This window comes from Zosterops lateralis, assembly GCF_965231275.1.
Source record: "Zosterops lateralis genome assembly, chromosome: 3".
Taxonomy (NCBI): Eukaryota; Metazoa; Chordata; class Aves; order Passeriformes; family Zosteropidae; genus Zosterops; species Zosterops lateralis.
In genome coordinates, this window is record NC_139764.1 from 91,861,180 (window position 1) to 91,877,180 (window position 16,001).

General features: G+C 35.3%; 1 protein-coding gene across 1 annotated transcript in view; it reads left to right on the forward strand.

The window, feature by feature from the left end:
• CSMD1 (CUB and Sushi multiple domains 1) overlaps positions 1-16,001 on the forward strand; it is a 1,076,561-nt gene that overhangs the window by 691,707 nt on the left and 368,853 nt on the right. The window contains exons 6-7 of the mRNA XM_083857383.1: positions 1,636-1,748; positions 14,346-14,423. Of these exons, the coding sequence (XP_083713509.1) occupies positions 1,636-1,748; positions 14,346-14,423 (191 nt within the window). The remainder of the gene's footprint in view (positions 1-1,635; positions 1,749-14,345; positions 14,424-16,001) is intronic.

Sequence of the window (16,001 nt, forward strand, 5' to 3'; positions counted from 1 at the left end):
CAACTAAGGCTCCCAGCATTTGTTGGGTTTTTTTAAATTTGTGTATTCTAGTAAAGAGGTTTTGAAAATCTTGCAGAAAAAGAACCTTACCACTATGCCATACACTGCTTACAACATTCTTCTAAGAACCACTAGGATTTTTTACCCTTTCTCACTTTCTCCAACTAAAAAACAAACAGCATTGCTGTTACAGAACATATTCCTATCTAGAGTTTGGTATGAAAGAAATCATGCAGCAAAATAAACGCTCTGCTAAAATAGGTTGCATAAAATACTCTCTCAGTGTCACTTTCATATTATGTTTCATAGTATTATGGGGAGATTTGAGACTGTTTAGAACCTTGCAGAGTTCACATAGATATGAAAATATCTTGTGTCTTGTGTGTCTGGGAAATATTTGTTTATTAGATATGTAACTAATGAAAGATCTTCTCTGAACATGCTTTTATAATGCTAAAATTAATTTAATATTTTATTAAAGATTACTATGTAATTCATATTAGAGTTCAATATTTCAGCCTAGAGTTTTGCCTGCTTAGAAATTCAAAGCTTTGGATATACTAGATGGAATGTTACTACTTGCATATTTCTATATCTATTTCATTATATTGATTAATTTTGGAGGGAGACTAAATCCCATTTCAGTTTGGTTATTTTTTAGCTCCAAAGATATGTACTGCGTCTACTCTAGCACTGGCAAATCTGCCCTCATGCAGATGATGTCTTAGCTGAGAATTTCTGATATTCATCAGTTTGACTTTTGTTTCAAATAATCAACATTTTTAAAAAGGAGAAACTTAAGTTTGTGTTTTTGTATTTCTCCAGTTATTCAGGGAAGGAAAAAAATAAGGTAAAATTTGAAATCTGGAGCATGATCATGCAAAACAAAAACAAAGTTTAGCACCTGGTAAACTAAGACATGAATTTACATCATATTAGGTTCTCTATGGTAGCTACTCCATTAACAAATGGTGAAGTGTAATTAATGAATGACAATGGAACAATCTAGTGTGGTCCAAGGGCCTATTTCCTGTATTAGAAAAATTCTTTGTGCACTTTCTTCCAGTTACTGCAAGCTGGGTAGGCTGCATTCAGTTGTGCTTAGACTTCTCTTTGTTTTTATTAAATGTGTTGGACTGGGTACACACAAAATCAGTTCTACCAGCATAGCTATGTGCCAATTATTTACCACTCAAACTTAAAATTAGATAGTGTCCATAACCCTTATTTAACACTTATTAATACTTGTGAGTTGACTTCCTGTGAGGTAAGTACCACAGCAGGGAGTCAGATGATGACATCTTGTCGTAACTGAATAGGCTTATTTTTTGCAGAACGTTTTGACATGTGCACGCACACCTACACTTGCATGCACACACTCTCACAAGACTGCTTTTCTTCTTCAATTCATGAAAAAATAGTTTGGAAATACAAACTTTAATAATAAAATGCATAGCTGTAATGAGAAAAAAAGCCGTCATATTTCTCTCAACATAATAGTTACTTAACTAGTAATGCATTGAGATTAGATGACAGCAAATTATTTATTTTGAAGTTTTGGAGGGTTTTCTCTTTTAAATAGTGTACACATGATTTTTTTAATCATAAATATTAGATTCTTTTTTCTTTTTCCAGGTTGAGTGGTATGAATCTACCTTCTCCAGTTATCAGCAGTAAGAACTGGTTACGACTCCATTTTACATCTGATAGCAATCACCGAAGAAAGGGATTTAATGCTCAGTTTCAAGGTAGGAAACCTATAAAAGCACACCTTAGAAATCCTTTACCTTTAAGCATCACTAAAGTGGTGGTGGAATTTGATAATTATGTTTAAACATCACAGTAAAAAGCTGACTCATATTGCTACTGCTCTTCACTGAATATCTGTTTTCCTTATGTGATCAGGTGTCTCTAGGGGTTTACTTTCAGAAAAAGTATGTTTGATTCACAATGTGGTTTGCTCTGAATATGTATTTGCTTGCTCACTTTTTTTATAATAAATTTATTTGCAGTCAGTTTGATCTTTGCTTTAAAAATATGCCTGGAATGCAACTTGCAGGAAGGTTCTACACAAAGGCAGGTTCCTATCTAAACATTGTCTTTCTTCATTATTCAAAATCTAACTCTTATCCAGAAGCTACACTCATCGTTTGGAAATTTGACTCAACCATTATATAGTACAAATTATATTTCAGGCTCCTGCATATATTTGCATATACAACTTCAAAAGAAGACAAGAGGATGTCAGTGTTGTTGTCATTTCTACTTATGTTCATGGAGATACTTTTTAAAATGCAATTTTTAAGAATGGATTCTTTATTGATTTTTATACTTTATAAATCATTACTCAAGATGAAAGACATGGTAGTTATATTGAAAATAGAAAAGCTTCTTCATTTATCTGTGCTTTTAAATTCTGCACTTACATAAGCTATTTCAACCCTTTTACCCCCCACAGCATCAAATCTTTTAGGAGTTTAGACAATTGTATTTGTTCCCTGAAACTGTGGGACCTCTACCATTTTTGAAATGACAAATACATTGCAATAACCATATGTTTCTGGTGACTTTGGTATGCACATGGAAGCATTTAATATACATAGCTCTTTTAGTTTTAAAAATATTTTGAATATTTCAGAAAAAAATCTGAAATTTCATTTCATTTTGTCAACTTAGGATAAGTATGTGATCCTTTGCACTTGCAACTTATTTTTTTGCCAAAGTTTACCAAGTATACCACTGCTGGGGACTATGAATGTAAATGCACTGCTTATGTTAACGCTGTGTTTTAAGCCTGCTAATTGGGGTCCACAAAAACAATGTGTTTCATCCTGCTGATCCACCAGAAAACTATGAATCAACAGAATAACAAGAGGGAAGTTTGGGATGATGTAACATACACTGGAAAATAGCTTTTGTTCTTCTTCAATATATCTTATTTCTAGACAAATACTCACCAAGTAGTTAAAACTTTTGGGAAGTATCTGGGGAGATCATTATTTCAGATGTGTCTCTCTTGATCTGTGTAATACATCAGACATTGGGTATAAGTGTAAACTTCCCTATATATCCCTTGAATGACATGTGGAAGTATCTGATTGCAATTCAAATTCTTTCAACTACAGAAATTTCCTTTCTTAATGTAAACCATTCTTTTGAATTGCAGATTTCTGAAATTTACTGTATTCAGTACAAAGATTTCTAAATTACGTGAGAGATCATGAATTACATAGCTATGTATCTTATCAGGCTCAATTGAAATTAAATAAATTCCTGTGTTAGTGATATAAACATAAACTGTGTTAAAAACATAGGAGAAATACTTCAAGACCCATAGGATGCAAATTCATAGTGGTATAAAAATCAGGTTAATCTAACAGCTTCATTAAGTCCTTTTTATTACCCTATATTATATGTGTATTTGAAAACTAAGAAGTAACAATATTTTCAGCTAGAGTAGTCTACTAGTACCACAAATTGCACAGTAGTGGAGGTTGGAAGACACCTCTGGAGCTCATCTAGTCCAGTTTCCTTCTCAAAGAAGGGTAACCTAAAGCAAGCTGCCCAGGACTGTGTCAGGTGGGTTTTGGATACCTCCAAGATTAGAGACTCTGCAGCCTCTTTGGGCAACCAATGCCAGTGTTTATCCTCAGAGTAAAAAGGTTTTCACTTATTTGTAAGTAGGATTTCCTGGGATTCAATTTGTCCTTATTGTTTCCTGTCTTGTCAATGGACATCATCATGAACACTCTGGCTCCCCATTTACAACCTCTCATCCCACAGTATTAATGCACACCAATAAGATCTACCCCTGATTCTCCAAGTTTTCTCTTCTCCAGGCTAAAATGTTCCAGCTCTTTGAGTTTCTCCCTTATGTTTTTGTATTAAGAAAATTATTTCTGCTAAAATTCAACAGCCTTGACATATATTTTTATCTTAGGAACTTCTCCCAAGTTAAATAATTATTTGAACTGATCATAAAACAGAAAAAACTCTACAAAAACTTAGTCTTCTGACATGCATGACCTTATTTTCAGGCACAAAACCTAGCAGTGAAAGGATGCCTCCAATATCTGTTTGTCTCCAGACACAATCCTTGTATTTGTCCTCTGGGAAAATCCTGCATTGCAGTCTATGTGACTCTGAGACCCTCAAGAAATTTTGCTCATAGGCAACTGTGTCCAATAGTTTAAACATACTGTTCCAGAATACACACATATAGTTGGAATTGATGTGTTGATATATTGAGCTATCCTGTCTTTGAAATACATAAAGTAAATATATAAACTTTTTAGTGTAACCATTTACACTCACTTTACTAATAGATGAGTCATCATTACCAGACCAAACTGAAGGAATCTTTGTCATTGTTCTAATTCCCAAGAAATTCTAAATCTTGAGCACATGTTCTCAGGGAATTTGGGACTCTACTTTCTAATGTCACACAGACTGTTTTCTTCCATTGCTGCTTGCTAGAAAGAATAGTTCTTCGAAGTCAGTGTGTTCTGTCTCATTGCGGCTGCTTGCTTGGTTCATTCATATGTGTGTGTGGTGAAGATGTGTAATTGTGCTGCACAAGAACAATAGTCCATTGTTCAGAAATATTCCAGAAAAGCCAGTGATTTTAATTTCAGTCCTTAGATATAAAATGAAAGCAGCCTTTACACTTTGCCAGATAGTAAGTTATTGTGTTTTAGAGTCTTTATATAGATTTTGCCCAGTAGCTGTCAGGTGTAAATGCTATTCACAAAACAAAATCACAAGATATTCTGCAAAAAGAGATAGCTTGTCCATTTGCAGATTGCATCATAAGAACTGTCATGGGTTGATGTTGACTGGATGCCAGGTGCCAACCATATCAGTCAGTTACTCCTCCACCTCACCAAGGCAAGTAAGAGAAAATGTATTGAGATAAGGACAGCCAAGTATCACTCACTTGTTACTGTCATGGGCAAAACAAGCTCAACCCTCACATACTCTCACTCCTTTCTCTGGCTCCTATTAATGCTGCACAATGACTTTTTTCCTTAAACATGTTATCCCATCACTAATGGGCTGAGCCTTGGCCAGTGGAACCCATCTGATTTTGGTTCTACCAGACATAAGGTAAACTTCTGGCAGCTCTTCACAGAAGCCATCCCTGCAGCACCCCTACCCCTGCCCAAAAAGCTGCCACTCAAACTCAATACACAAATATATTTTTTGACATTTTTTATATTTTCAATATAAATCTATTTAAATCTATTAATTCTAATCTCACACACCTCTTGTGGTTTCACTGAGAATTGGACTAAAAAATACTGGTATTCTCCAGTCCTGAAAGTCACTGCAGGTAGAGACATTACACAGGGCATGGTCACACAAGCATAATGACCAGCCCCAGCTTACAAGCAACCATCCTCTGCTGTTATTTTATTCCTGCACTTTTGCATATCAGCTCATTCCCAAGTCAATTTAATCCATCCCTCTCCCTGATGTTGGTTCCTTCCCTAAATGCTCCATAATTAGCCTTTTGCAATACCAAAAATGCTCTTCCCTTTTACTCCACAATGAGCTCTGTATCCTTGAGCAGGGCCCCTCCTAGGTCTCTGAAGTGACTGGAGAGCTCCTAGAGTGAGCAGTGCCCAGGCCCTTGGGGCTGGGTCTCACCAGGGACAGCCCTGGAGTGGCTGGGGTAGAGGATGGGTCTCTATGTTGGTTCCCCCACTTGCCCAGGATCCTCTGCATTTCTTCTGCACTTGTGGTGATGGATGTAGGGTAGTTGTGGAAAGGCCAGGGTGAGGTGGCATTCATCTCACCCATCCAACCCCATGTCCCTGTGTTCCTCTGTTTGTGCAAAGGTGAGCTTTTGTTGTCTCACTATCCTGACTGCAGAGGGGGCAGGCACTACACCTGTTTGGGCAGGGCCAGGTTCCTGTTCTACACCAGCCATATCATTGGTGGGGGGCTGTTTTTGGGGGCCAAAAAAGGTTGAGTGCACCCCCAGAAATACTTCATTTTGCCTCTCCGTTGGGAAGGTCGTTGGATCAGCTCTGTTGGGATCATCCTCTGCTGCTTCTGCTCATCCCTGTCCTGTTTCTCTGGAACGTGGCTTGGAGACATGGTGAAGCCCCCGTGTCTCCAGGACACGGTGCTGACAAAAGCAGGACAAAAGCCATGTTGTGGAGTCAAACCCCAGCAGACCCAGCGCAGTACAGCACCAGTGCCAGAAGCAGCCATGTGGAATCAAGTCCAGCTTCTGAACAGCAGTGTGCCATGACACAGACAATCTATCCACCATTGTTGTCCATTGTCTTGGGCTCAGAGACAGGGAGAATCAACCAAAGGAAGTGGCCACCATCTTGTATTTGTCCCAGGGGCTGCGTGGATGTGACCTAGGGGAGCATACACCATCCTGTCTTTGTCCCAGCAGCCACTGGAACTAAGTCAAGGTGAACTCCTGTAGTGTGTAAAGAACCTTCTCTTTTTTATATACTTTTGTTATTATTGTGTGTTCCTTATTCTGTTGGGTGTTTTTTTTCTTTTTTGTAATCTCAACCCATATTCTCTGTCTTTATCCTCCCCTTACTGGAAAGGATGAGGGGAAGCGGAGTGGCTTATTTGGAGTTTAATTTCCATCTGGTGTTAAATCTCCACACTAACCTAGCACATCTAGCAGTGCCACTGGCTTTTCAAAAGCAAGTCAATATGGGAGGCAGCATAACACACCTCCTTGAGCAACAGTGGCATAAGAAACTTTTTTCTTTTCCTAGTAAGAATTCAGATTATCAAACTTTATGAAGTTAGCATGCAGATTCTTTAATTACACTTTTCCCCTCATATCAAATTGACATCATGTTTATTATCATCTTACCATAGCTATACTATTGCCGTAATTTGACCTTTTCCAGTTTCCAAGCAGTCAATTTAATTTTCTTTTCTTTGTTTGATCTTTGATCAGGCAAACAGAATTACTTTAATCGATTTCATTAAAATATTGGAACTGCCAATTGGATTTAAAGCTATGCATAATTAATTTGTACAGTATTTTTTTCAGATCTTTCTAGCTCGTATTTTTAGCAATATTTAGTGCCCCATTTTTAACATGGTCAAGAAAATGAGCTCAGTGGTATAAAAAACCTAGTACTGTACTAGAATTGAACATCTTAATGCATCAAGTAAATATATTTTTAAAATACTTGGCAAGCTGAATTTATAAATAAAATATTGTAGTGTAAAAAGTGAATCCAAATGATTGGTGTTTGGATTTCCTCTTGAATCATATTTATTGTGCTATTTTCCTTTAGATTAGAGTAGAAATTTAAAGAAAAATTAAAAGTTTTAAAAATTAATTAGGTATAGAATGAAGGGTTTGGTTTTGGTATTTGTTGTTTTTTCCTCTCCACACCTCCTTTGTTATTTTCATTTGATTTTTTTGTATTTTGATGTTGATTTCATCAATAGAAATATTTATGTCCCAATTTCTCTGTGTCTAGGTGTGGAATTTTTTTTTATAGTTTCAAAGTTTCTGGTCAGAAGGAGATGCGGTGTTGAATGACCCTGAAAACCACCTAAAGAAATTACATTGCAGTGACATATTCTGCCTTGTCTCCTTCATGTGTGCCATGCATGCAACATCAGTTTAATGGAAATGAACTCTTACAGTAGATATCATTGGATACAGTTCTTGTTCTGCCTTGTTCCTTGGTGGCATTGCCACAGGGGGAAAGATGTTAAAGTCACTTAGTTATGATTTTTTTTTTTTTTAATTCCTCTACCCTCACCTATGCTAATACATAAATAGCCTTTGCATATTCAGTGGGAGTTGCAGAGCATATGATTTGTCCTATGCCAGTGCTTCATGAATGCATAAATTCCCCAGAGGTGAAGTATCATTAACAGGCTAACTAGGAGATGAAAACCTAGCACTTCCCAGAAACAAAGCTTATCAATGTACACAGAATGATTTGCAGGATGTCATAAAGAATCCCCTGCTGTTTTGTGTATTTGTAGCATGTACAGTATGCTTATTTAGCTTTGCTTATTGCCAAAACGATAGAAGGGGTTTTAAAAATTTTTTTGTTTGTTTTCTTTTTGGGAGGTAAGAACCCCACAATACCTTTACTGGTACAGCTAAAAGTGATCTGCTTAAGTTAAATATTTATTTCAAAATTCCTAGAAATAGAGAATAAGAAAGCTGCCAAAGAAAAACATGATTCATGGCTGGGTTCACTTTCACAGTAACTAAGGTATCTATTGCAGTGTTTCAAAAAAGTATTCTCTTTTTGGCAAGTTTTCAGAGAGGTTCAAGAAGATATTAAGTGTTTTGATAATTATGTACCACAAGTTATCTATCTGTTGTGTTTAACTACATTCAGTAATTCAGGATTTAATAAACAGATAATCTTTAAGTCAAACAATGAATATAATAGAGGCTGCTGAAATAAATGTATACTAATGGAAAACCATGTAAAATGTAATCAACTTGTAATTGCTAATTCTTTCAATGAATTTTCATAATTCACTAGGTCTGCCTATAAATGCCTTCTGTCCTTTCTACATAGTCTTTAAAATTCTAGAATTGATGTTTTAAATAAGTGAAAAGAATTTTCAGTGTTTCCTTGATGTGTGATACTTTTATTCAGGAGTTTCATTTAGAATTGTTACTTAGAGTACATTTAGAAAGAAGGTTAGTAAAAGCAATTGATAAAATCAAAAGCTAGAAAAACCTGCTATTTTCTAGCTCTTAAGTGATGCTGAATATAATTTTCCTTTAAATGGTACTGAGACAATAATTTATATTTTGTTAAATTTTATTATCAACAGAATAAACCAGTCTTGATATGAAAATATCAACAAGGAGATAATCCACCATCTTTCTTGACCATTCTATTCTGTGGTTAATAGAACCACTGTTAAATATGTAGTCCAATACTTACCACAGTAATACTTCTTTCTCAAGTGTCTGGTAAAATGTTGCTAAAAAGGCTCAGGCATAGCTGCCTCATGATATCAGCACTAAGAAGATGCCAATTTAGTAAGAGCAATTCAGACTTCAACTATTGTTTGGCAGGGTGTTACCCTCCCCAGAACTATTCAAAAGACTATGGTTGAAGCGGCATTCAAAGAAGGAACTGAGTGGTTCTTGTTTTATGATTTATTTTTAGTGACAGTTCCTACAAACTACTACCCAGTATGTTCTGCAACACTGTATATTCATAGAGTAAATTGTGTTGATACAATTTTCCAGAACTATGGAGAATGTCTGCAGTCATTGAAGACTTGATGCCTGCTGGACTGGTTTTATTATGATGTATCATACATTGAAAACACAAAGTAGCTAAGGCAGTCCATCAGGGCAAGGGGCCAGCTAGGAGACACAGAGAAGGTTAATGGAAAACAAATGGCTGTGCTCCTTTTTAAACCTACAGAACCTGTGTCAGCTTATACAAATAGAATGAGAAGGATTTGTGTAAAAATCTATTGTGACACCAATTTATCTTGGTGCCATTTATTCACTAGTACTGCATGCAGAGATTTCCAGCACAGGGAGCAGGTGGAAGGTCTGATAGTGACAGGCAGTACTTTGCTGAATTGATGGAACAAGGAAGCCATCTGATGATGAACCTACAGCTTTTACAGGTAACCATATAGTAGAAACATTTGTGCCTGCTGTGAAACTCTCCAGAGTTATAATACCGATTAGTAGGGAAGATTTTGAAAGCTGTTAGTGAGAGAAACACTGGGAGAGTGTATTAGACAGAATACTCTTCAGGCAGGAAATAGAGAAACAGAAAAGGGATGGACTGTTCCAATGAGTTGGTTTAAACTAGAGATCCTATGGAAGACTGTGATGCTTCTGTGAAAAGTCTAGTGGGCAGCTGAGAGGAAAATTTTCTTAGGATGCTCTCGAGTTATTGAGTATGGGATATTGTTTTATCAACAAAGTGATTATAGAATTCTCTTCATAAACTGAAGTGAATAGTAAGATTGAGAATGATTGCTTTTTTCTTATTCTCATAAATACTAAACTATTAGAAAGAATTCATAGTGCAACAGGCCTTAGTGAACCAGAAGAAAACCCAGAAACAGATAACAAACTGTTTACTGGTTCCATGTGACTTTGAGTAATAAGAAAGAAATGTTTCATTCATAAGTATAATATGGAAAGAAAACTGATGCTGGTAAGTGTGCAGCTGTAGGTTATTTATTCCAGGAAAAAAAAAAAAAAAAAAAAAAAAAAAAAAAAAAAAAAAAAAAAAAAAAGTAGTGTTCTCATGATTATGTCTGTGGAGGAGAATGCAGAAAGGTTAGGCACTAGGGCAAAACAAACAGAGCACTGCAGTGGATTCTTCAATATGAATTAAGAGAACACTCTGTTTTAGAACAGGATTACACAGATTGAAGAAAATCAGAACAGTGAAACTAAAACAAAAGGAAAATGATGAATTCTGGACTGTACTGAGATAAATTCACTAAGTTCCTTCAAGAATAATCCTATGAATATTTTTGCAAACACATCACTTTTTTACTGAACTCTGCAAAATATTTAAAGCAAAGTGTAAGTTTTTGTAAAAGATATGTATCATACATTAAAAAAAAAAATTGAAAATATTGGGTTTTTTTCTGTAATGTAACAAAACCAGAGAACTGTTCAAATATATCTATATATATTCCTTATAGTGACACAGAGCTTCAGACTGAACCGGAAAGGTGCTTCTTGTGATCACCAGATACTGGGCAATATGCTGTTCTACTTCACCTTCAAATATCTGTACTTAGGAAAAATCTGCAGTGAAGGGCAGCCAAGAGCTGAACTCAGCAGCAGAGCAGCTTGAGGAAGTACCAGCAGATGATGTCAGAATATTTTAGCTTTGAGTGGTAGCCAGTATTTGAGGTCTTGGGGGTTATTTCATGCAGGAAGAAAAATCTCATATATAGGTAATTGGGGAAAAAACGTATTATCTCACTGAAGTTTGTGGTAAAATGCATTTTTTTCACACATGTTCAAATATATCAGAAACTAAGAGCTGCATGGAAATCAGAGTAAATTTGAATGAAGATTTACTATCTGAAAATTTTACTTTCATGATCCATTCAGGATCATAAGACCAGGCATATATTCCTTTCATGGCTGAGTTTATTTCACCTGTAGCAAAAGTTTAAGGAATACTGGTAAGATTTTCATGGACTTCTAGCACTCGGCTCTCTGCCCTTCTCTCTGAATAAGTAACTCATCTCCAAAAGACTCTTGAAGGTATGATGAACAGAAAAGCTGAAGCAAGCTAATTCAGTAAGCTTAACGGAATGTTTAAGTGAAAACAGCAGAAGACTATACAGATTTTAGAAAGTAATTGTTTAAAAGTTGCAAAGTGTTGTTTAATTCTGGCATTATCAATGTAAAGCCATTCCTCTTTTCATGCTGTTAAACAGAAAATCATGTTGAAATCAGGAAAACATTTTTAATGATGATGCAATGGGAAGTTAAAGAGAAGTGTCTCAGAAAAGTACTCAAATGGGATTTAAATCGTAATAAAACATCCAATTTAGAGTATTTCTTTTATTTACAGGAGAGGTTGAACCGGTTCACTTGAACCGTAGTGTGCAGTAGTCTCTGTTTCTTTCTCAGATTTTTAAGTTTTTATTTTAGAGCCTATGCTTGCTTAATACCTTTTAAAACTACAATAAAACACCATATAGGGCATATAGGGCAAAAATTTACGCACTCAAGTATATAAGAGGAAAAAGTCTGCTTTTTATATATCAAACTATCCTATTTAACCTTTTGGATCCATATGTCTCCTGGATAACAACATTTGGCTGTTAAAAGTTTCCAGGCATAAAGGCGCCTTCCACCTAGTGTTTACTGTCTAAAATGTAGGGATCTAGCTTCAGCAAGTATTATATGTTTCTGTTATGTTTTATGGAGAGGAAAAGGCATCTCCAGAGGAGGATTCATTGTGTCTATCTTAGAAGGGGATGAATCATCTCCTTGAGTTAGCTATTTCTCTTCATAAAACATACATTTAGATGATTGATCTTAAGTTTTGTGAATCCCCTCCCTAATGTCTTTTCATTGAGAAACAGAATGCCTTTTTCTTGACATATGAAAAAAAAATCAAGGATAGAAACTGCAGGACATGTTTCAGTGCATGACAGTCAAAAACCTTTTCATATGTCAAGTCAAAAACTCTTTTTTTCAGTTTGTGGTCGCCGTATTTCAAATAAAGCTGGTGTGCATAATTTTTCCTCATTCACAAGAAGTGTACTTCAAACATGTATAACAAACACCCTTAAGAATGAAATCTCACAAGGAATTTGAGTGATGATTGTAATTTTTTACTCTAAAATAGTGTCACAGCACAAAGAGAAGAAGGAGAATATAGTTCTTTTTTTCTATCCATTGCCCAATAATTCAATGCTTTTATTAGTCATCCATGTAAGCAATATGGATTCTGAATCCTCAAAGAACTGCTCACATGTTTTACATAGCACAGATATTAATAAATTGAGAAATTCGTACTGGTGGAGAGACCACAACTCCAGACAACATACCAAATAATCTCTGCAAGAACTGTGTTGTTCATTTCCCATTAAATATGGAATAATTTCAACAGACTTGTTACACAGCCTGAAAAACTGAACATAAAGTGGCACTTGATGGAGATTTTCATATCTAAGTCTAGAATCTAATCCAAATAATACCATATCCATGAAGTTTGCCTTCCAAAGGGCCTTGGGGATATCAGTCTTATTGTCTGCAGTGATGTCTCTGTATAAGGTATAGTTCCTGCCTTAGAAGAAAACACCACTCTGCTATCATAACCATTTCATACTATTCAGCTACAATTGTGTTTCAATCATCTTTCATCACTTGAACACCGTTTTCCAGGTTTAGGCATGAATGACTGCACTTACACATAGCACAGAATGTACTTTCTGCAGTACTTGCTCAATTTCAATAGTCAAGAAAAGCCACCTTCACACTGAAGTTGCAATATAGAAATAAATACAATAGAATCATGATTTTAATGCAATATTTAAAGACAGCTTGCTTTCTACCACTTCACTTCTTAGAAGTATTTGCATACAGATCAGTGTATATTGTAGTAATTATAAAATTTATACCATAAAATGACAAAAATATAACTTATATTCTGAAGTGTAAATTTATGCGCTGTGAGGTACTAATTACTGCCATATAAGAAATGTTGAATTCTTGGTTTTGTTTGTATCTTGGATAAATAAGTGCATTTTGAGATTATTGATCACTGCAAGATCTAGGAAAAAACGTATTTAACATGAATCAAAGAAGGATTACAGGTTTTTGTAATTTTTGGTAACTGACATGCATCTTGATGTTATCATTAGCATTCTGATATAGAGTCAATCATCAGCTATTTTGTAATTGGTATTGTTTTTTGACACAATAGTTTTGAATTGTTCATGCTTGTTCCACAATTATTTTCTACATCTAATTTTACTTTCCATTGCTCAGTTTGTTCCCATAGAACTTTAATATCCTGTGAAGATGTCCTATATTTCTATCCTTTTCTCTTACCGTTACAGTTAAAATTCTACCCTATGTCTTCCTTAATATATAGCTGCACTGCTGTCTTCTCATGTCTTTTCCTACTTGGCTCCTGATAGGTGGGACCTATGATGCCCAAACTACTTGATAGGGATAGGCTGGGAGTTTATCAGCCATTCAGCTGACTAAACAGAGAAAAAAGATATTAAACCTCTGATGCATCTGCTCTTTCTCTCAAAACTTTGCCCCTGTGAGAGCTTTTACTTTCTTTCTTCTTTCTAATTCAGTTGAAATTGCCCTGTGGATTCAAAAGAGAGCCAAATAATGTAACACACTGTGTTAACCTCATTGGGAAACAGAACTAAAAACATGTCTCCTGATGAAAAGTGAATCAAACAAAAGCAGGTGTGAATATCACAGTGAAAGCTTGTAGTCCTTGAATATGTGTAGACAATGTTCTTTATATTTTATGTAAGTAATATATATTTTTTTAATGTTTGAGATTTTCTTATATGGAATGGCAAACACAGGAAATTCATACCTGTAATTAGAACAGGCTGTTCTTTTCTTTAAACATAAAAAACCCTTGAATTCAAAATATTGTCAATCTTGATAATACCAGTTTAAAAAGGATATCTTCTGAAACATAATAAATGGTTGTATTTTTGTAAAAAATAATAAAAGCAAAAAAATTATCGGGATTACCACAGAAGCTGCAGTTATTTCAATTTGCTGTAGGTTTCCTATATAGCTTTGTATTATTGTAATGCATGATTTTGCAGCTTTTAATGAGGTTTAATAATTAATTATCTTCTTTGTTTTCTTGTCTTCTCAGTAAAGAAAGCAATTGAACTGAAGTCAAGAGGAGTCAAGATGTTGCCCAACAAAGACAGCAACCACAAAAATTCTGTCTGTAAGTTGTTTATACTGTTATTTTTAGTGACTGCATATATCTTCTGGAATCCTTGTAAATATACAAATAAGAGAGATATGTTGGGACTCTATGGTCATAAAATGGTTATTATGCTTTCAATTGTCACTAAATTAGAACTCCACTGATAATACTCTACTGAGGGTAGAAAGAATATGGTGGTAGAAACCATATGAAAAATATAGTATGTAGAAATCATATAAAAACCATGTAGAAAATTTTACATATTGCAGTATTTTTGTATATTGGATTATTTAGAATTCAGAGACACTTGGCAAGTAAGAAAATTCAGGTGGAATGGTGTCATGTAGATTTCATCAATTCAGTACTGGGGACAGTGAAGGTAGCTGAGAATTTTCTGTATCTAAATTTATACTTTGTGATCTTTTTTCTTCCCCTCACTCAATAGCTCAGCTAAATTCTTCCTTCATCTTGCCACACCATGTCTGGTGACGGCCTCTTTCCAGTCGTGCACAGCAGGGGTTAAGAACTGGTGTAATTCCCAGCTTCTCAAGAAGATGGGTATCACAATACCAGCTTCCCCTCATTGCATGCATAGTGCACTCTGGAATGACATCTGTTTGGTCCCTTTACACCTTTTTCCCTGTGTAAAGTGTAAAGCTAAAATCAAAATGCTATCTAGGGAACTATGAGGTTGTTAGTTTTTTGAGTATCACTTTCTCTGAACTGGCAATCTGACTAATATCCTGAGAGCTCTTTCTCTGTTAATTAGGCCAGCCTTGAATCAAGAAAAATGAGGATATTTTTGAATTTTGAAAGCTGAGAGTCCCTTAGCCCCAAAAAAACCCCAACCCAACAAAAACCCCTAAAAAATCCAGAGATTAGGCCAGCATTCACACAGAGCTCATTAAAAGTGTTAATATAATGGCTAAGATGTATTCAGATGAATTAATTCCTCATGTAATAACAGTGAACTCAATGAAGTGGAACCTATGCTGTGTTTGTGTCGTCCTATTCTGCAAGTGCAGAGAGAATGAGTGCTCTTGAAAGCCGATGTCTAGGGGATATGTTTATTTCTCTGTCTTTCTGTCATGCATTGTTTAATGCAAAGTGAGTTTTTGGTATGCTCACTGGAACAAAAGAGGCATGACAATTTTCTGCTTTAAATATTCCACATTGATGGTGCGGCACTCAAAAGGAACTTTTTATGCAAGGTGTAGCAGAAAACGTTGATCCATCTCTTTGGTGTTTGTATCTGAATGGGTGATCATTTCATTATTTATAAGTTACTTCTGGGAGCTGTGTGATCTCTGTTTACGGTCTCAGAGCTCATGCTGTCAGACACCACATGTAATTAGAGAAAGGAGAAGTAAGACAGGCTATGGCAGAAATTTTTATAAGGCACTCTGCTGTTTACCTCAAATGAAAATTGTCTTTTCTTTCTTTGTATTTTGACTAGTAAAACTTTAGTATCATGTCTGACTTTCCAACATAATATCTAAGTGCATTATTATTATTATTACATTCACATACATAAAGCTTTTAAAAATTAAAATTAAAATACAACAAGTTGGATTCAAATGTATTTTGATGTTCTTT